This window comes from Mercenaria mercenaria, chromosome 5, assembly GCF_021730395.1.
Source record: "Mercenaria mercenaria strain notata chromosome 5, MADL_Memer_1, whole genome shotgun sequence".
Lineage (NCBI taxonomy): Eukaryota > Metazoa > Mollusca > Bivalvia > Venerida > Veneridae > Mercenaria > Mercenaria mercenaria.
The window spans coordinates 85270431-85292800 of NC_069365.1; the positions used below are offsets into that span (position 1 = coordinate 85270431).

General features: G+C 35.1%; 1 protein-coding gene across 1 annotated transcript; it reads right to left on the reverse strand.

Annotated features, from left to right (window-relative positions):
• Window positions 1-12995: 12995 nt before the first annotated feature.
• Window positions 12996-20393, reverse strand: LOC128557397 (uncharacterized G-patch domain protein DDB_G0278987-like). Its single transcript, XM_053544740.1, has 3 exons — window positions 19949-20393; window positions 13231-13380; window positions 12996-13126 (listed from the first exon to the last, which is right to left on the reverse strand). Exons 1-3 carry the CDS (start codon window positions 20391-20393, stop codon window positions 12996-12998), a joined length of 726 nt encoding a protein of 241 aa, XP_053400715.1.
• Window positions 20394-22370: the final 1977 nt, after the last annotated feature.

A 22370-nucleotide genomic window follows, 5' to 3' on the forward strand; every position in this document is an offset into this window, starting at 1 on the left:
AAATTGTTTTCAATGTTCAGGCCCCTGTGACCTTGACCTTTGACAGAGTGACCCCAAAATCAATAGGAGTCATTTACTCTTCATGATCAATCATCCTATGAAGTTTCAATATTCTGGGTTATGTGGTTCTCTAGTTATTGATCGGAAATGGTTTTCAATGTTCAGGCCCCTATGACCTTGACCTTTGACGGAGTGACCCCAAAAACAAGAAGGGTCGTCTACTCCAGCAGCCCTATAATCCTATGAAGTTTGAAGGTTCTAGGTCAAATGGTTCTCCAGTTATTGCTCGGAAATGAAGTGTGACGTACGGACGGACGGGCGGACGGAAGGACGAATGGACGGACGGACAGGGCAAAAACAATATGTCTCCCCCAGAGGGGGGAGACATAATTAGTCGGAATGATGAATTAAGTAAACAGTCATTCTAAATATAGAATTCGATATAACCGCCACGCATCTGCTCTAGCGTCATCCTCACGCATGCGCAGAAGGGACGCCAAAATGGTGTATATATAACTACTCACAAGGAATAAGAATATATCATTAGATGAAGGATAGGATGGGCATATCTGTCTTTCGGGTAACTGTTTTGCTGCTACTCGACAGAGCCTCGTTACAGCCTAAACAGCGACCCTCGAGTCCGATATGTCCGTCCGCAGCTTCAACGAGTAAATTATTCTTATAATCTCCGATTTCTGTATGGTCTATTGGTCATGAAAATACTTATTGAATGCCTCATATATGCTACAACTTCAAGCCTTATTTAGTTAAATTATTGTTTGTCATGAGCGAATGTTGAATGTAGAGACAAAAAAGTGAACAAAAAGAAAACGAAATCTGTCTTTATTCTATACTTATCTAAGTTGAAATACGCATTTTGCAACAAATTTTAATCTTATCGCGGAAAAGACGCGTGTAAATGAAAATAACATTAGACCTTTTTTGACGCCAATATGACGCACTGAAAACAAAATTTCGTTTTATTATGTTATTGGCAGCATAACGCCATAAAAGTTTCGACAAACAGTGTTATTTGAAAAGAGAAACAAAGCGAGGCTACAATTTTAATTCCGTTTTACGTGAAAAAACTAAATGATACATAATATAGACTGGAAATGCTATATCACTTACTGTGAGTGATATGCAGTGGGTAGTATTGACTATTTTTCACTCAGCCTTATATTACATAGCATTACACAATAATATTTATTAGCTTAAAATAAAATAGAAGCTGTATCCGCAGTTATAGGTAATAAGAAAATGCATTTTCGCAAAATTTCATTCACAGATTGAGTATGTTGGCGGACGTATATCTGGTCAGTCAGGTGTCTGTGAGGGCTTGTCTCATTCTTGGGCCCGGAATCAAACACTGGAAACTGGATATGGATATATGAAGATAATTGAAATGCAAAGGACATTTGAACCACCGGTATTATTTTTCGTCCTCAATTGAGGACAAGAATCCTTAGTATTCGTTTTATATTTCACGTCATACAAATATATATATATATATATATATTCCATTGGGTACGAAATCAAATAAAAACGTAGGATTCATTCAGACTATTTGAAGAAAATTTACGTACTAGGAAACTTTGAGCTACCAGTAATATTGTTCATATTTTCATTTCTATTTCGCGTTATACAATTACATAAAAACGCGGTTAGAAACAATTGATGATTATCAAGGAATTTGATGATTTATGATCAAACGTCATTAATTTCAGGTTGCATTAGTAGTTCCATGGACTACAACTATCCCCGGTGTTTTCAACACAGGAGCAAGAGTAGATTTGTATATCAAAGGGCAAATAGCGTACTCTGGTGAAGGGTAAAAATATGACGTTATTACTTATCGATGTTGTTTAAAATGAAGATTTGTGCTATTATTTCATAGAACATAAATTGTACCAAAACCAAATTATTTACTCGAACTTTTGATTGTTTTAAACTTTAAAAAAATCTTTTAAAAATGATTGATTAAAGCTGCATAAAAGCATGGTATTGTAAGATATTTTGTAATTGTAATATTCTCAAGCAACTTAGCTTCTAAATTACAAAAATAGTTTGAAATGTTTGAAACCAATTAATGTTTAATTAATGTTTCGAACTGAATCACTTGGTCCGTACTAAATGTACTTAATAGACCTTTTCGTGATATCAACTTGTCAATAGCTGCTGTTCCAAACGATCCACTTTCTGCGCAATAAATGATTCAAAATGACATATTCAGGGGGTCGAATGTAAAGTGTTGTTGCGGGAGTCAAAATGGCGGAAAATGACGCTTTTCGTCGAGAATTTTCTGAAAACTGTGTAAGTGTAACTTTGTTTGCAGTATTCACTTAATTTCAATATGGCCAGTCCAGAGAGCTATGTTTTGGCTTTAATAATCGGCACCAATCGTTGGCTAAATAGATTTAAGAACCGTTCTGAAAACAGTTATTGAAGGTACCTGTTGGCTGATTGGGGTAATATTTTGAAAGGCCTTCACTTTTTTCTCCATTTTAACATATCTAAACCCTACTCAGGCTTTTATGTTGTTAACTATGATTAATCACTTGTTAATTAAGAAACTCATTCAATTTTCACGCTCAAAAATACATTTATCGCCGATTTCTCTCACTTTTTTGTAGCCATTTTGACTCCCACAACAACAACTCCTTACATAAAGACACCCACAACAACATTTACGTTCGACCCCCTGATACAATGTATGTATAAGAACAATCTATTTGTGAATATCGCTTAATTGTAAATTTTCTTGGCTCTGTTCTCTGGAGACAAACTGTCTTTGAAATGCGATAGATGTATAGAAAACCCGTATCTACCTTTAAATCTCAATTCGGATATTAACTTAGCACTTATTTCTGAATGACTATATTTTCATTGAAATAGCTTATCACGTGACTGTCATCATTTCCACGCAGGGAAAAGTGCAACAAAACAGTCTGACAACATTGTAGGTTTATCTTGGGTAGGACCATTTACAATTAGCATCAGATTCTGTAGTCATTCAGACATACATTATTCTTTTATAGTACTAAGTATTTCGTCTGATACATTATGTGTTTGTCAAGGTATAATAATAAATAATGTATCATTGGTTGGAAATATTCTTACAACTTATGTTATTGCTCCCTATAAAACCAGTACTCGTGATCAAACCTAGTGAAAGCAAGTTAAGGCAGTGGACTCGTAATTACACTCGGCAATTTCCGTGTCACTACGTATTCTCATCTGGCCATTCGGCATTATTCGGACGCAAAGTAGCCCAACGCATACATAACTTTTCGTAAAATCTGAAAAATGCCTCGCACATAATAAATTTAGTATTTCTTTTTATCTGTAGGTTAGCTATCTTGTTGCAAAATGACGTCGGACGTTACCTGTTTACCGTGAGGTAAATCATTTTTGAATATTCGCATAGGCAGGGTAGTGTCCTATCATCATCATAAGTGTTATTTGTCTAACCGCTACCCTGCTAAATTTCTATAATGAACGTGTCCATCTTTCAATTTGGACAGAACCATTAACTGTTAAATGTGCTTTCCAAAACGATACTGACTGGATGGCAAACAGTGCAGATCTTGATGTGCAGGAAACAAAGGTCGCAAAGGCAGAACCAATCCTGTCAAGCATAATAAGGGCTAATAAAAAACTGGTTTCAATTAGTCAAATCTTTCGCCTTTGTAATAAGAATGCGATATCTGATGTTGGCATACAAGAAGACTTTGTCAATCGCAAAAGACTTAGCAAAATGTTCGTCCATTCGTTTGACTGAATTGCTTGCCCCGACAATATTTTAACTTGTAACTTTTAATACTTCCCGGGGTAAGGAGTATACTAGTTCTAGCTTCGTCCGTCCGTTCATTGCCCGTCATCCCGTCCGTCACATATTTTCCCGCAGCATAACTCCAAAAGTTTTGCTTAAACAATGGGAAAATATATAGATTGCATTGAGAGGTAGTACCGAGCGCAAGAACCACAACTCTATACTTTTCAAACTATCACCCTTTTGATGCTTATTTTTTTCCTGTCTTGTTTATAACTTAACAAGGCAGTCTGAAGACAGCTAAATCTCCCGCCACTGCTATGGATAGTGAAAGGGTAAACCTTTGATTTTAGCTGTGACCTTGACCTTGAACTGACATGGCTGACTCATGAATTCTGCACAACGTCTTGATGAGGTGATCATTTGACCCAAGTTTCATGAAAATCCTTCAAGGGGTTTAGGAGATACAGAGCTGAAACCTTTGACCTTCAGTTGTGACCTTGACCTTGAGTTGACATGGCTGACTCATGAGTTCTTGATGAGGTGATCAGTTGACCCAAGTTTGATGAAAATCCTTCAAGGGGTTTAGGAGATCTACAGAGTGGACACCAAATGGAAGGCTCAAACCTTCGACCCTTAGTTGTGACCTTGACCTTGAGCTGGCATGGTTGACTCATAATTTCTGCACATCGTTCTGATGAGGTAATCATTTGACCCAAGTTTTATAAAATTCCTTCAAGGGGTTTAGGACATATAGAGCGGACACGAAATGGAAGGCTCAAACCTTTGACCTTCAGGTGTGACCTTGACCTTGAGCCGACATGGCTGACTCATAAGTTCTGCACATCGCCTTGATGAGGTGATCGTTTGACCCAAGTTTGATGAAAATCCTTCAAGGGGTTTAGGAGATATAGAGCGGACACAAAATGGAAGGCTCAAACCTTTGACCGTAAGTTGTGACCTTGACCATAGCCAGCATGACTGACTCATGGGTTCTGCACATCGTCTTGATGAGGTGATCATTTGACCCAAGATTTATAAAATTCCTTTAAGGAGTTTAAGAGATATAGAGCGGACACAAAATGGCAGGCTCAAACCTTTGACCTTGAGTTGTGACCTTGACCTTGAGCCGGCATGGCTGACTCATGGGTTCTGCACATTGTCTTGATGAGGTGATCATTTGACCCAAGTTTTATAAAATTCCTTCAAGGGGTTTAGGATATATAGAGCGGACACAAAATGGCAGGCTCAAACCTTTGACCTTGAGTTGTGGCCTTGACCTTGAACCGACAAGGCTGTCTTATGGGTTCTGCACATCGTCTTGATGAGGTGATCATTTGACCCAAGTTTCATGAAAATCCTTTAAGGGGTTAAGGAGATATGGACCGGAAACGATTTTGTTACGGACGGAAGGACGGACGGAAGGACGGAAGTTCTAACGAAACGGTATTTATGTGACACCCCCATTGTTCTCTCTATTGTTCTAACAGTCACATAAAAAGAAAAAGGTCACATAAACAGAACGGAATGAATGACATCAAAGAGAAAGTACCGTTATGCAGTCACTTAACCATCATCGCGGGCACGGACGGACGGAAGGACGGACGGACGGAAGGACGGAAGGACGGACGCAGACCATTCCTATAATCCCTCCGCCACGTTGGGGGATTAAAAGCGCTAAATATATTTGAATAAACCTTTAAATACAGATAGATGTCAATGTGAGAAAGTGCAGCCTGCAAAACGTCATACATCTATTTGAAATGATTTTTTCATTATCTCCCTTTACTCAATTTTTCCCTGCCCGGAGAATAACTCCTTAAATACGAATGATCTTTCATTGCATCAATGAAAAGAAGTGCACAGCGCAAGGATTTATGTCTCAAATATGCTTTAATTATCTCCCTTTTTCAAATGTTTGCTTACATAATACGTAATGATAGATGGCAGTGAAGGTAAGTGAAAAGTGTAAGAACCATTATTCTTCCCCAAATTAATTATTATAACCTCTTTGCAAGCATAATTAAATCTTGTCTGAGGTTAGTATTCAGTTGTACTAAAATGATTTCATTGAAACATGAGGCCATTATAAATCACAATTTAAGGGGAAGTACAGAGCACAGAAACTAAATCTCGTTCTTAAGAAATATCCATTTGGTACATTTTAATCCGTTTCATCTCTTGATAAAATCCTGACTGGTTCAGCCAATAGCATTGTTCCGAATTGTCTCGACGTAAGGACTTTCCTTTGAAAATAAGGAAACAGACCGAAGCTTTCTGTGTAGTAGCAGCTGGCAAGTTGAGAACCAGCTAACCCATCGAATTTTTGCCAGAGCGATCCTTTCTAAAACTGCTGTTTGCTATTAGCTGTTTGCCTCTAAACTGGATCTGTATATATACTTTGAATTACAGTAACACGTCACTGAAAGTTAAATTTATATAAATATCTGGCAAGACCTGTGAAGGCGCCTGTGGAAAAAAGTTAATATGTAAATATGAACCAATATTTCTATCACAAATGAGTATTTTCATAGTTTGACCTTGGAATATATCTATTCTATGACTGGATATATACCACTTTACCACTATATGCCGCTTTATTGTCTTGAAAAGAAATGTGGATATTGTTCAGAATTAGATCTATTAGTCTCGGTCATTTTGAGCAGTAAGATAATAAACGGGTATCTGACTGACTTTCAGTGGGTGTGACCAAGGCAGCAACTTTACATGTTTATAATAAATGTTCATGGAAAAGAATTAGAGAAGTTTAATGAAATTCTACCAATTTGTTGGTTTGTTTTGTACAAATCTGTGAACTTTTTAACAATTAATGGGCAATAACTCTAAGGGAAACTGAATAAAAAAATTGACAGGCATCATCGTGGTATGCTGGTTCATTTTTATTTCTAGTTTTATGAAATTCTATCTGACAGTTACTGAGAAATTGCTGCAAATGGACATTTTTGGGCGTTTTTGCATTAAATAAAGGGCAATAACTCTAAAGAAAATTGACCAATCAGAATAAAACTTGACGGACATCATCGCAGTATGTTGGTTCATTTTTATTTTAAATTTCATGAAATTCTTCCTGCTAGTTACTGAGAAATGGCTGCGGACGGACATTTTTGGGCATTTTTCAGTAAATAAAGGGCAATAACTCTAAGGAAAATTGACCAATCCAAAAAGAAACTTGACGGGCATCATCGCAGTATGTTGGTTCATGTTTATTTCAAGTTTCATGAAATTCTACCTGGTAGTTACTGAGAAATGGCTGCGGATGGACGGACGGACGCACGCACGCACGCACGCACGGACAACGCCATTTCAATACCCACCTCCCGATTTCATCGGCGGGGGATAATAAACTTAATCTATGTAGCATTTAATCACTGTTCACCTCCATATTCAAATGATGATGCGCACTGACTATTAGGATAAACAGTTTTTACTTGTATGTGATTGATTGATTGCCTATGTCACCCCTCTGTCAAAAGAACCAGGTTCCTGTTGGATCATGGAATCAATTCAATTTCGTTTAAACTGGTCCGGGGGGTTGGGGTGGGGACGTTAGGACTGCTGCGCATTTCATTATCCCTTATGAATATACTCAATCAAATCGAGTCTGGTATTATTTTGACTGGTTGTGTTATATGTTTTATAAATTTTATTATATTAAAGCGTCAGAAGAACAATTTTTGTTTAAGTTGTTGTTTCTTTCATTTAGCATGGATGACGAACGCAAAAAGATGTATTTCAATGAAAACGTAAAAGATCTGGATGCACGCGTCGGTATTGGTCTTTTAGCCGAATTTTACGATTCGACTGGATTTAACATTTCGTTTGTGGCCAAGAACAACACTCTGCAGGTAAGGTGTTATTTAACATTGTGTCTACAAAAACTTTAATTCATACTTTCGCTTTCTTACAGATTCGCACACGTAGGTATTTGCAACTAATTTTGAACATAATATTTATCAGAATATGTAAGTAATTAATTACAAAGTAAATAATCGATTTTCTATAGATCGTCGATTTGCAAAATGGATCTTTTGATTTAAACTAGAATAAAATAAGATTTTAAGAGTCCAACTGCTTATATGGTTGAATTTCGAACGTCTGTTTTGAAGACCAACATTGAGAACGTTTTGAAAACCCGAAAACCGATACATTTTGCAACGTTAAAAACGTTTGATTAACGGTGTTTACAACTTAAAATTTATGTGGAAAGTTATTCAGATAAATAGATATTTTATATATCTATATAAGCCGTTGGACAAACGTTTTATATGTAATTTTTAAACACATTTTCAAGAGTATAACTAATGCGTGTCAATCGTTTTCTCAATCGATACGTTGTTAAAATGTTTTATTTTATGCTAACTGGTGAAATACTGAAAAATATCAGTGAGATATTTCTCTGTATCACTCACAGTGCCGAACTTCTTTTTTCAAGATCAAATTATCTCCCTTAAAATATATTTTAATTACCTCCCTTTGTTGCCTTTAAAATTACTGGTACCCTATGATTATACTAATACACAAGCCATACGCGAGTCATGTACAGCTAGACAATCCTATATAGAACAAGCTAGCTATAATAAAGTTTGCAAAATAAATAATAGTAATGCTCTAGAAATGTTAGCTTGGTTGCTTGGCCTTGTCATTAATGTAGATATTTGTATGCTTTCTCTACTTTTCATCGGTTCACATTCGTGTGGTAGATTTTTAGTGGCGACATCACATTTAGTTGGTTGTTGTCTTAGTTTATTATCACAAGACATCAACTCAACCTTACATAATATGCCAGCATTTTCGTCGAAGTATACTTTCCCAGCCAGTTGTGTTCCAACCTCCATCCCTTTTGTTATGCTATGCAGCTTCTAGATCAATATGTCCTAGCTATTTCTATTGAATCCATAATGATATTTAATTCTGCAGCTTGATTTACCAAGGACTGACGGATATTCCTCAGTTGTTTACATTTTCGTGTTGTTTTTTAATCTGATCTTCAGCGTGTGTTTTGGTAAACAAAGCAAGCTTCCGGTTATTCAACGAACTGACGGCATTGACCCGAAAAGTTTTAAATATGCTTACTCAACTACCGCAATTGACACTAACTGTGTATTTTTTTAACATAATATTTAAGGGCAGTTTTTGTTTTTAAAAACAAAATGGCGTCGTGTTGATTTCACGGACATAATCACCAATATTCGATATCAATGTGCCTAAGTGTCCATGAGAATTTAGTGGTAACACGGTAACCTAAATAAATTAAAGCCCAAGTATTTAGACTACAGAAATGTAATAAATAAATTGATTTAATGTCAACATTAGTGTCACGTAAGGCATGTAAGAACGATAACGAGAACAAATTTAAATACGGGGATAAAAACTACTTATTAATCCAGTTGAAAACTGAAATACCCGCATTATATCAACCTACTATTCTTATACACAACTATTACATACCACTACTATGAACTAACATAAATACAACCATTCTATTGAATAAATCAACTCAGATATCAAACAGCACAAAATACTTCACAACTTCAGAATCATTACTTAAACATGTCTATGAGTGTCTCTTTAAACTATATTATAAAGGCACTTCCAAGTTTTCATATACTGTCATATTCTATGATTTAAACACTACACTGTACAAGTGTCATTTGTGTCCAATACTGGAATTTCTTTTTAATTCTATCAATTTCATCAGGTTTAATAGTTACACACTTCCTGAACACCATGAGTTACTTATCAATTACCATTGATAATAGTTCGCAATTCGTAAAACTTCAACACTTCCGGCCACGTAGTGAAATATCGGCTGTCGAAGAATAATGAAATAAGTGTCTTTTCAGTGAATTTGTGGACCTGGGACTTCCACGAAGGTATGGCAATTTGTTGCCTTTGAACGAACTGTATTGAAAATATGCGAAGTTAAAAACGTAATGGATGTGATAAAGTACAGCACATATTGACTAAGTTCTTCACGAATTTCACGCGATTTTCCTAAGTGTCAACATTTGGATACGGACAGCGCACTGACAAGGTCACGCTGATTTTATATAAACAAGCATTTGACGCTCAAACGTCCAAATCTCCTATGTGAAGCCAGAAAACTCGTCAAATCTAAGAAGCTTGTCGGGGCCTGGTCTTGGAACGGTACCATCTATGTAAAGTTCGAGAAATCGGAACCAATGGACGAGGACGATGCCGTCATCACAGAAACAGTGCGCATTGCTTCGATGGATCAGCTAGCAAAATTTAACAATTAGCTGAGATATGTCAGCCATGACCCATTTTGTACTTAACCTGACTAGTGCCGTACCTTTCATGATCTTGCAACTTTTTGTGATAAGTATACTTAGTTTACTTATAGATATCATCGCATTGTGTTCTATATGAATAAACCTGTTTGGTCTATTGTGCATTTGATACTCTGTTCGCCTGACGCAATTTTTCCTGGCTGGACTTTATAAAATGGAGTCGGTCGGTCGTAGTATTTAATTATATTGCTATCATGAAATCTTACTTTTTCTTGCACGGTCTTAAATCAACAGTTATTAATAAATTGTACATTGTATTTGCCTACACATCAGGTTTATCAGCACTTGAATTTCGTTATATTTACATGTATATATGCAAATCAAGCAACTCCTGTACAACTTATAATTAAGGGAAACTTGTCTTATTCCCCTTGAAAGTTGCTTTTCAATCTACTATGATGAAAACTGGTAGTGACATAATTACTTGATAAGTATAACTGTTTTTGTTTGTACTGATAAAACGAAAATTGTACGATTTACTACAAATGTAATTTTCTAAATTTGTGATCGACACATCACATGCAAGTTTAACCTACCGCGCTAGTCAACATGCCATGACCAATGGTAATTATGATATTAAAAAGTAATTTGCTCCTTTACGTGCGCATAGATGTCGGTCGTAGTATTTAATTATATTGCTATCATGCAATCTGACTTTTTCTTGCACGGTCTTAAATCAACAGTTATTAATAAATTGTACATTCTATTTGCATACACATCAGGTTTGTCAGCGCTTGAACTTCGTTATATTTGCATGTATGTATACATGCAAATCAAGAACCAGCACTGTGCTGTGGTTCATCACATCTGAATACAGATAACTTAAATGATTCATGTGATTACTCATTTTGAAGATAATATTAGATCTACCACTTGCCTACAAGGAATGAATTAGACATACATAGAATATATGTTTAATTGTTTTTTACGTTATGCTTTTATTGCCGGATTTGTGTATATAATATGAAAATACAAGTAGATCTATCACTTGCCCACAAGGTATTGACTAGATATACATAGAATATGCGTTAGATTGTTTTATACGTTATGCCCTTACTGTCGGAATAGTGTATGTAATATGAAAATAGAAGTAAATCTGCCACTTGCATTGCAAAATAAAGGTACAAGGACTTGTAGTATTACTTGGAAACAAAACTGGCGCGTTTAACTAGGCAAACGCTCTTCTTTTATATTATTATCTTTTTTTAATTCGCGAAGCGTATTTACAGTTTTAAACTTATTGCATACCGTTTGTCAACAATGTTATGTTTGACAATATATTATGCTAGTCCTTTTCCGCATAATTCACTTTACTATCCTTAGACATTCATGTCTGTTCTGAATATTATCTTATCATTCTACACTACTCTGGGAGCGAATTACGAACGTTGTTGGCCCGGCAGACTACCAAATGTTCTTTACTGGAGCCCTATGGTGACCACTACTAGCACTTGGCTATACGCACAAGGAATAACATGAAGAGTTTACGTGATTATCAATTATTCACCGTAGGGTATGTTCAACTTCAGTCTAGATGGCGACTTACCATATTGGTCAATCTTACCTTCTATCTCTACCTTTCCTTACTGTCTGTATTCTCACTTCTGCAATACATTCAGTCTAACAATGCTGCAATTCCGTTCAGACAACTGCATTATAGACGTAGACACCCATTATCAAACAAACAATTATCAAACATTTTTTTCTTACATCGTCTTGTATTCCCTGTGTTACTTCACGACTAAACTACTTGCTTTCCGTCTTCTACTGGTCTTCGTATGTGGAGATGTACACCCGAACCCAGGACCCGTTTCATCCAGACAAACATCTACTTCTTCTATCCTCTCTAGCAACCCTATTGATTTATCTAGGCACCTGTCTTTCATGCATTATAACGTGCAAAGCATTAGACACAAACTTGATACTCATTACACTGAGTTTAGATTTTGACATTCCTTCCTTTTCTGAAACATGGTTGAACGCATCTATCCAAACCAATGATCTCAATTTTTATACTTTCCACGAACCAGAGAGGAAGGACAAAAGCGGCGATAGTCATGGGGGTGTTCTTTTATATGTTACAAATACACTTCACTATAAACGTAGGTATGATCTGGAAATTCAAGGAACAGAATGTATCTGGATTGAACTTACCACAGCAAGTAAACATATTCTTTTAGGTGTATTCTACTATAGACCACCTAATACAACTGCTGACACACACTCCAAAACAGAAGACTCCATCTGGCTGTTGATACAGGTATTAGTGAAATAATTATCACAGGTGACTTTAATATCAACATGCAAAATCCTACTACTTCTAGAAAAATAACAACTCTTTGTCAACAATTTTCTCTTTCTCAATGTATATTAGAACCTACATACTTTACAGAGCATTCTTCTTCCCTGACCGATATCATTCTAACAACTAACCCAACACTTATCAGTATGTCTGGGGTAAGTGACCCTTGTCTTGATCAAACAACAAGCTACCACTGTTCTATCTTTGGCCTTCTTACTCTCACAAAACCAAAATATCATACATTTAAACGACATATCTGGCTCTTTGAAAAAGGCAACTACCAACAACTGCGAGAGGAGGCAGCAGGAGTGAACTGGGAAGACGTTAAAGATACAGATACAAACACATATGCTTCTAATATTACTGAAACTATTCTTAATATCTCCAAAATGAGTATTCCAAATAAACAAATTACTGTTCGTCCATCAGACCCTCAATGGTTTTCGACACACTTAAAGCTGCTAATAAGGCGCAGACCTAGAGCATATAGCAAAGCCAAACTCACCAACAATGAAGCTGATTGGTCTAAATTCAGAACCCTGCGTAACCAGATTGTCTCTGAAGTCAGAACTGCCAAGGCCAACCATGTTCAGAATCTTGCAGACAATCTCCAAATTGATTCTATGTCCTCTAAGTCATGGTGGTCCTGCCTAAAATCTTTCATAAAACCTTCTTCTGTCTCCTCTACCATTCCACCATTAGCAGATGGTGACGACCTTGCTGAAGACGAACAAACCAGAGCTAATATTCTTAATAACATTTTTAGCGTCCAGACTATCCTTGATGAAACAATGCTCCAACTCTTGTAGACGATGAAACGTTACCTTTTTTGTTAGAAGCAATTAGTACATCTCCAACAGAAGTGGAATCAATCCTAACATCATTATCTCTTGGTAAAGCATCTGGCCCCGACACTCTAAACAATAAATTTCTTAAAGAATTATCTGTACAGCTAGCCGCACCTCTATCAGTCTCTACGAACATATGAATTTCCTGAACCGTGGAAGGAAGCTTTCGTGACGCCAATTTTTAAATCTGGTGACCGATCTCTACCAGGGAATTATCGTCCTATATCTCTTCTATGTACAATAGGTAAGGTTTTCGAAAGAGTTGTCTTCAAGCATGTCTACAACCATCTATCCTCAAACAGTAACTTTATTTCAATCAGGTTTCGTGCAAGGAGATTTACCAACTTACTTATCTGTATAACTTCTTCCCCGAAGCAATTGATTCTGGAAAGGAGGTTCGAGCCGTATTCTGTGATATCAGTAAGGCTTTAGACTGAGTATGGCATACTGGGCTTTTACACAAACTGAAACGCTTTGGCATTACTGGTAGTCTTCTTGGTTGGTTCTCGTCTTATCTGAGTAACATGAGACAAAGAGTGGTCATTCCTGGAGCGAAGTCACATTGTAACTATTTACGAGCAGGTGTACCCCTAGGGTCAATCTTAGGACCTATGCTCTTTCTCATCTTTATAAATGACATTGTCATTGATATTAATGCCAACATACGTCTATTCGCTGACGATACTAGTCTCTACATCACAGTGGAAGATCCAGCATCTGCTGCAGAAATTCTTAACTCCGACCTACGGAAGATCTCAATTTGGGCGTCGCCAATGACTGGTTAAATTTGACCCTCCCAAACTGAATCTCTTATTCTTTCTCGTAGACCAAATGTCAGACCACACCCTACTACTTATATGAACAACATAGAAATCCAAGAATTGTTTAATCACAAACATTTGGGTCTTTTTTCTCGAACAACTTGAAATGGGATACCCATATTAAATATATAGTGAAAAAGGCCTATCAACGTATTAACGTCATGCAAAAGCTCATATTTTGTCTTGATTGGCGTTCCCTGGAAACCATATATGCCCCATCTTAGAGTATTTTGATGTTGTATTTGCAAATTGCACACGTGAGCAAAACGCAACTCTTGAAAAAGTCCAAAATGAGGCCGTTCGGATTGTCACTGGCGCTACAAAACTAGTCTCTATACAAAAACTTCTAAACGAGATTGGATGGGACACTCTTGAGTCCAGGCGTCAACAACATAAACTCATACTCTTCTACAAGATGAAGTCAAATCTAACTCAATCATATCTTTCTGAACTTTGTCCGCCCTCTGTTCACAACGAAACATACCGTCTGCGCAACAATGAGGATTTTAGAGTACCAAGAGCACGAACTTCACAATACTATGACGCTTTTCTTCCTTCAACTACTAGAGCCTTTAATGATCTTCCAATATCACTTCGTAACGCGCCAACTCTTTATGCCAGTCAACAATGTGCCATCGTATTTCTTTTCAGGTAAGCGGAGTATGCAGATTCTCACGCCCGTCTCCGTACAAATTGTAGCTCACTTGCTGATCAAAAGATATGATTCCATCGCCTCTGTGTACTTGCGGAGAGCGGGAAACAACATCACATTTCTGTTTCCACTGTAGAAAATATGATACAATCAGAGTGCTACTAATTAAATCCGTTAGCGTACAAAGTACTGTCTCTCTAAAGACTTTGCTGTTTGGAAATACATCTTTATCGGACAACTCTAATGAAAATATATTCCACGCTGTCCACACATACATAGAGAAATCAAAACGTTTTTGACTGAAGTTTTGTAAATCTCAATTATCTCAGCGACCTCAACCTTTAATATCGCTCCTCTCACAACCTCGCTTACTTCTTGATGTTCTAATCTTTTCCTTAAACTGTTTCATGTCAATACTTACGCTTCGTTTTTATCATAACAATCATAGTAATCAACAGACATAGTCAACTTTGGTCGAGATTTATTATTATAATCAATTTTAACCGCCATAACCTTGTACCGATACTTATTATGTAGTGGAGAGAATTACTATAAGCTCTAGCAGCTTTCAATTCAATCCATTTGTCTTGATATTTGTATTGTTTGGATGTTATATGTATGTATGTTATATGCAATGTATATCTTGATAACAATCATAGTAATCAACAGACATAGTCAACTCTGGTCGAGATTTATTATTATAATCAATTTTAACCGCCATAACCTTGTACCGATACTTATTATGTAGTGGAGAGAATTACTATAAGCTCTAGCAGCTTTCAATTCCATCCATTTGTCTTGATATTTGTATTGTTTGGATGTTATATGTATGTATGTTATATGTAATGTATATCTTGATAAATAAATATGTTTAAACCAAATCTTTAACACACAGTAATATTTCAACCAAATTACGTTGCTAAAGCACAATTATGAAACATAAATAAAAGTAGCCATAATCAACTTAAACATGCATAAATAAGCAGAAACTATGCAAAATAAAATTTAAACGAAACATAAAGACGGAACAATACATAACATAATACAATATACATGCAAACAAAATTTAAGGGTATTGGCCCAGGGAGTGCGGGGAATTGAATTTGAAAAACGACGTGACACCACAAAGAAACAAGAACTAAGTGACGCTAAAATCGCGGTTTTTTTTTAATAAAGGGCATACCGAAGAATATTCCTCCAGCCAATAATCGATAGCGGTCAGATTTTCTATATAGAAATAAGAAGGGCATGTACACATTTTACTTAATAACAAAATTTCTAAAAATAAGAAACCTTAGGTACAAAAATATTACCAACATTTGTACCAAAGTTCAACATTTGATTTATCACGTGGTATTTTTAAATAAAATTTTATCTTTATTTTTGATTCGTTCCCAACATGATATATAATGCCATCATTTCGTCAATTTCTGCATTCTATTTTCCATATAAAATGTGTAAAAAAATCTCATACATGCGTTTCTTCAAAGCAATTGTTTATATAAAACCACTGATATGAAAGCTTAGGAGCAAATAATTTCCTACTCTCATTGAATTTATCTTTTGCATGATATTTATTTCATTTTTGTGAAATAAAAATTTGATTCATTCTCAGACGGTTTATTTCCACTAATTTGGAAGAAAAATTAACTTCAGCGCGAAGTTGTTATTGTAGTGTCATATGCAGACGATATTATTATGCCGCGTGAACATGCGGTATTGTGATCAAAAGGTTAAAGTAATGATTTAATCAGTTAAGTTAATTTGTGTTTGAATGTTTAATTCGTGTAGGTTTTATCTAATGTAATTTTTCTTCGCGAGTAATTCATTTTGTGTTAATATCACAAATTAACAACATATGAAATTCAATTAAATATTGCAATGAATATTTCGGTTCTGAAAAGAAAGAGATGCCCATTTCTTCTTATGTGGTTGTTCTCATTTCATATACATTTAAAATCAGTGTCAATTATGCAAATTTTGCCATTTAAACATTTAAAGAGAAGTCGCGAACGAAAAGAAGAAGAAGAAGAATTAAAAGAGAAAGCTTTTCTATCGGCCCTTGGATCACAAATGCAAACTGTCGGTATTTTTCTTCTCGGTTACAGTAAAAAAAAGGTAAAACAGACAGAAGTCCTTCAGTTCTGTCATCAAATACCACATGCCTATGTGAAATGGCGTCCTCTTGCGACCACATTCTTATATTGAATATGTTTTTATAATGTAAATAAAGTATCTGCATTTAAAACAGAATTTATTTTTACTTCAGTAACTTTATAATTATTTTTGTTTTCGTGAAAATTTTGTCTGGTTTCATGATCTTTTCACTTATCATAAAAGTCTTCGTGATTTACTTACTTTCATAATTTATTGTACATGTTCAATTCAAGATAATTTACATGAAACCATTTCTATACTGTAATCTATATGAATGATAGTTTATAGAAGTAATAAAACATACAACACGCGTAAATCCTTTTTTATCGGACCTGTAATAAAATTTGCCAAATTGAATCACCTTTAAATAAGGAGCGTTAAAACAACACAGACGTTTACAACACTGATAAGGCTATAATTGCGCTATTAATTACGGGGTATTTTTTTTTTTTTTTTTTTTTGCAAAATACCTGTACCACGCTGATTGCCACTTTTTTTTTTTTTTTTATTTTACAGACATACCATAATTTCTGATTCATTAAATTTCCAATTTTGCCAATATGTTAAGAATTACTACACCTGTGTTATAGATTGTGATCAATTGTTTTAAAAAAAACAACACTTAAATATGTATTTTTGTGACTTAAAAATGGATGTGACTTTAAAGAAGCAGACTGTTCGTACCAGAAAACGGTTATTTTTATGTGTGATGCTAATGAATTTTCAGGACATGATATCAAATAGAAATTGGATAAATTAGATATATAAACAAAACTTAGAGAAAAGGAAAAACTGTAAGAATTACTGAAACAGTATAGATGTCAAAACAGTAATAGTCAAGAAATACACAATATGTGTATGCACAATATTGCAATGAGGTTTCATAGGTAGAAAATGTCAATTTTTAACAATGATATTTGTCAAAGTTTACACAACGTAAATATGTTAGATATCTGAATAGTTGCAGACTTGCAGTAACTTTATACTAAGTATGCAGCTTTTTATGTTAAAATGAGCAATAGAGCAAAGCCCTATTTTAGATTTGCTACAATGTAAGTTTTGAATTATACATTCTTCTTATATAAGAATATGTATGAAAATATGACTTTTATATGAAAATATGGTTTATATTGCTGATAGGTGTGTTATATGGAGTATTTAGATTTAATTTTATTATTATAAAATAACATGTTTATAATGCTATGATTCAGATAATTACATATTAAATGTTCACTTGTTTTATTTCTAATGAAAAATCCCTTCTCTATAGTTTGTAACTAAAGTGACATTTTAATTAAGCTTGTTTAATTATCTTATGGAAAACCTTCTCTTTTATAACACTTGAAATTGAAGTAAACATCCAGTTGACAATACCCGGAGGCAATAAATATCAACATCGCAATATCGGTCACCTGTTACCAATACCATATAGCTGTTGTCTCCTCTGATATCGATTTTCTGCAATATCGGTCATGAGGTCAATTCTTCCTCATGGATTATAAATATCCAATCAAATAAACTGTATTAACGATAATTGATAACCAATGACAAATGATATTATAAAAACTGGTTACCGGTCGACTACAGCGGAATATGTGCGTTTATAGGGCTAAAGTGGGTGTACTTGAATTAAATATTTTAACCGAATTAAAATAAACCAATTTAAGCCCAAGTATTTAGTCTAAAGAATAAAGAACAGAAAAATGTAATAATTAAATTGATTTAATGTCAGCATTAGTGTCACGTAAGGCATGTAAGAACGATAACGAGATCAAATTTAAATACGGGGATAAAAACTACTTATTATTCCAGTTGAAAACTGAAATACCCGCCAACCGAACGTACGAACTTGAAATTTAAATCAGCAACCAATACGTCCTGAAGATAAAAATTGAACTGACGTATTGCTGAATCAATGTGCTTACTATCCACTGGCCTGGGTAAAATGGATGAGACTATAATTGAAATGTCCCTGTTAATGTTGCGAATGGTAGCAATTAGATTAGTAAAGTCAGAGGCCATGTTTTGTAAAGAATGACTATTCGCAATGTTATTTGTACCAATATGTATAATAACAAAATTGAAGAATTCCAGCGGAACTATCTTTGAGCCAACCAAAAAGGATAATTTCCCGATTGTTGCCCCCGGAAACGCATAAACTTCTACACATTTAATGGAAGAAAGATTCTTAACGATCTCCTGTTATGCATACACGTCGAACGTCTGTAACAATAAATAACAATGTAATAAGAAAACCCCACTTAAATCAAAGCAAAAATTACTATATTATAACATGCACCTTAAGTCTTGTATAACTTAGCAAATAAAATGCTTCTTAAAAAAAAAGATTATCCTAACGAAACATCTTTAATTGAACGAAATTTCTGCAAGAAATTAGTGTATGAAAAATGTAACACGCATTTCATTTCATACCCAAAACCCATCAAATATACACCCAGGTAAAATTCTGTCCGGAAAGTCAATACATCTAACAGACAACAGAACATTTCTCTGTTAAGATGAAATGCCCAGGCATATATGCAACAAAGCCAAAGGCATGAATAAAATTTGTGAAACAAATACTGCGAAATAATAGTCACTTAATTTTACTGTAACTTTCTGGAGTCTATCAAATTTTCTACAATAAAATAAAAAATTTCATACCCCAACCCCATCACATATATACCCGGGTAAAATTCTGTCCAGAAAGTCAATACATCTAACCGACAACAGAACATTTCTCTGTTAAGATGAAATGCCCAGGCATATATGTAACAAAGCTAAAGGCATGCACAAAACTTGTAAAACAACTACTGTACTGTACATTTCAGTAATTTAATTTTACTGTAACTTTCCTGAGTCTATCTAATTTTCTGCAATTAAACGAGAAATTTTATATTTGTCAGTTAAGGAATATTGAATATATATTTTTTTTCAATGTAACATGTTGGTTAACAAATCCATATCTAAGCTGTGTTTGCGGATACTTTTATCTATTTTTAACTCTATCCGAAGATTTCATAGTTATACCAGATTTTTTCTTAGAGTGTTTATGTTATTTTACTTTTCTTATTTTTTGATTTTGAATTATCGATCTTATCATCCTGTTCCTGTTTTGTTTTGCCCTCATCACTACTTTCATCAGAACTGTCTGTTTCAGAGTTGCTATCCGATTCTGAACTATCCGAACTGGAATAACTTGACTCTACTAAACCCAGTTCTTTAATTTGCTTATTTGCCTGTTTTCTTAACGACTTGGATTTTCTTAAATCAGCTATGGTAACTGAAGCTAAGTTTAAAACACTGCTTTTGCTTTTACAAGTTTTGCTATCTACTGATTCTTGTGAATTGCTAGCCGTAGCCATGCTTGCATTAGATTTGTTGAAAGATGAAATGTCCAAACCTTTCAGAGCTTCAACTTCTTTCCTTTTCTTTACCAATTTTTGTCGCAGCTCTTCTTTTTGTTTCACCTTTCGTAACTTTGCTTCGTCTCTCTCCAAAGCTACCATTTCTTTCTGTCATGCCAGAATTTCCTCATCGCCAGAGTCTAACGCTTCCGGAACAGCTGTGCTCGATTCTGCACTCGATCCTTTTTTCACCGGAGAGAAAACCGAAGTTTTGTTTTCTCCTTTATCTTTATGGACTGTTCTACCGCTGTCTTTTTCTTCAGAACCTGCTGTCTGAATCAAACCATGTTCGCTCATCATTTTGTAATTAATCTTTTGATTTTTTCTTAGTCCGGTAGCCATTAGCCTTCACGTAATGTCTCCGAAAGAAACTTTATTAACTTAACTGAAGTTTTCTACACTGTTTATAGCACCAGGGATATGACACTGTTTTTCAATAGCATAAATTTATGCTGAAAAGTCAATGCATTCACTATGTTAACTTTTAGACCCCCGAAAGGGTCTACTGTCTGTGTGAAATTGTTAGAATAACTCTATGATAGATTTTTGTCCATAATTTTCAATACAACAATATCCATTATTTCATTAGTTCTTTCACTACTACTGAAATTTGAAAAACGACGTGACACCACAAAGAAACAAAGAACTTATTTTGTTGGGTTTAACGTCGCACCGACACAATTTTAGGTCATATGGCGACTTTCCAGCTTTAATGGTGGAGGAAGACCCCAGGTTCCCCTCCGTGCATAATTTCATCACGAGCGGGCACCTGGGTAGAACCACCGACCTTCCGTAAGCCAGCTGGATGGCTTTCTGACGTGAAGAATTCTACGCCCCAAATGAGGTTTCGAACCCACATTGATGAGGGGCAAATGGTTTGAAGTCAACGACTCTAACCACTCGGCCACGGAGGCCCCCAAACAAAGAACTAAGTGACGCTACAATCGCGGGGTTTTTAATAAAAGGATTATAAATATCCAATCAAATAAACTGTATTAACGATAATCGATAACCAATGACAAATGATATTATAAAAACTGGTTACCGGTCGAATACAGCGGAATATGTGCGTTTATAGGGCTACAGTGGGTGTGCTTGAATTAATTATTTTAACCGAGTTAAAATAAACCAATCCGAATTTCGTCATGAAGGATTGGTCTTATTTGAACATGTAAGCATGTAATAAACAGAAAATTCGTAGCTTTTCACAAATTAGCATAAAATAAAAAGATAATTTGTTTGTTTGCAGTGTGATATCAAAATATATCTTCACCGATAAGGGAGACAATTCTGATATTTTCACTCAGGCTCCTCCCTTATTGGTGAATATATATTTCGATATCACACTGCAAACAGTGTCAATCATACGTGAAAATTTTAATTTCAAAGATGTTTAGAAAGCGCTTTAAATGTTCTTTGGAAACCGTTTTGAGCTGTTTTGAAAACATGTTTAGAAACTTTTAAGCGTTTTCTAATTATTTTAATAAGCTGTTAAGATGCTGTAAACATTTCAAGAAAAGACAATCTTAAGTTTTTTAGACGTTTTGCAAAAGAATTTAAAGCTGTTTGGCAACCTTATACGCTGATAAAATGATTTGAAGACTTCATTAAAACCTTAATTAATAATTTAAATGTTTGGAATATGTTTGAATGCCGTTTTGGCAACCATTTAGAAAACGTTTTTACTGGCAAACGTCTTTGATATCGCACTAAAGCGTTAACAAGGCCACAAGGGAACGTCAATTTCTAACTCGTTAAGTGATTTAGCAGCCGTCTTTGAATACATGTTTACAACCAGGCGGTTTGAATGAGCGTTCATACTGCAGTAAAGTATTTGAAAATCTTTTGATTAGGTCGTTATTACGTAGTCAGTACTACATGAATATTACAATTTCTAACACGTTTGAAAATCTTTTTTAAAGCCATTTGGCGACCGTTTTAATTAAGAAATAATTTATAGCAAAACAGTGTTTATACACGACGAGTGGTTATATGTGGGGCGTAATAATTTCACGAGGGCACAGCCCGAGTGAAATGGTTTCGAACGACGTATAACCGTCCGAGTGTATAAATAGTGTT

What these genes read in the sequence shown, in the direction of transcription:
- LOC128557397 (XM_053544740.1), bottom strand. Translation starts at nt 20,393, where the DNA reads ATGGTAGCTTTGGAGAGAGACGAAGCAAAGTTACGAAAGGTGAAACAA. An exon ending in AAAATCAAAAAATAAGAAAA is followed by an intron (nt 13,381 to 19,948) that starts GTAAAATAACAT and finishes ATATGTTCGTAG; the next exon opens with AGACTGATAGAGGTGCGGCT. An exon ending in AATTGCTTCTAACAAAAAAG is followed by an intron (nt 13,127 to 13,230) that starts GTAACGTTTCAT and finishes GTTCGTCTTCAG; the next exon opens with CAAGGTCGTCACCATCTGCT.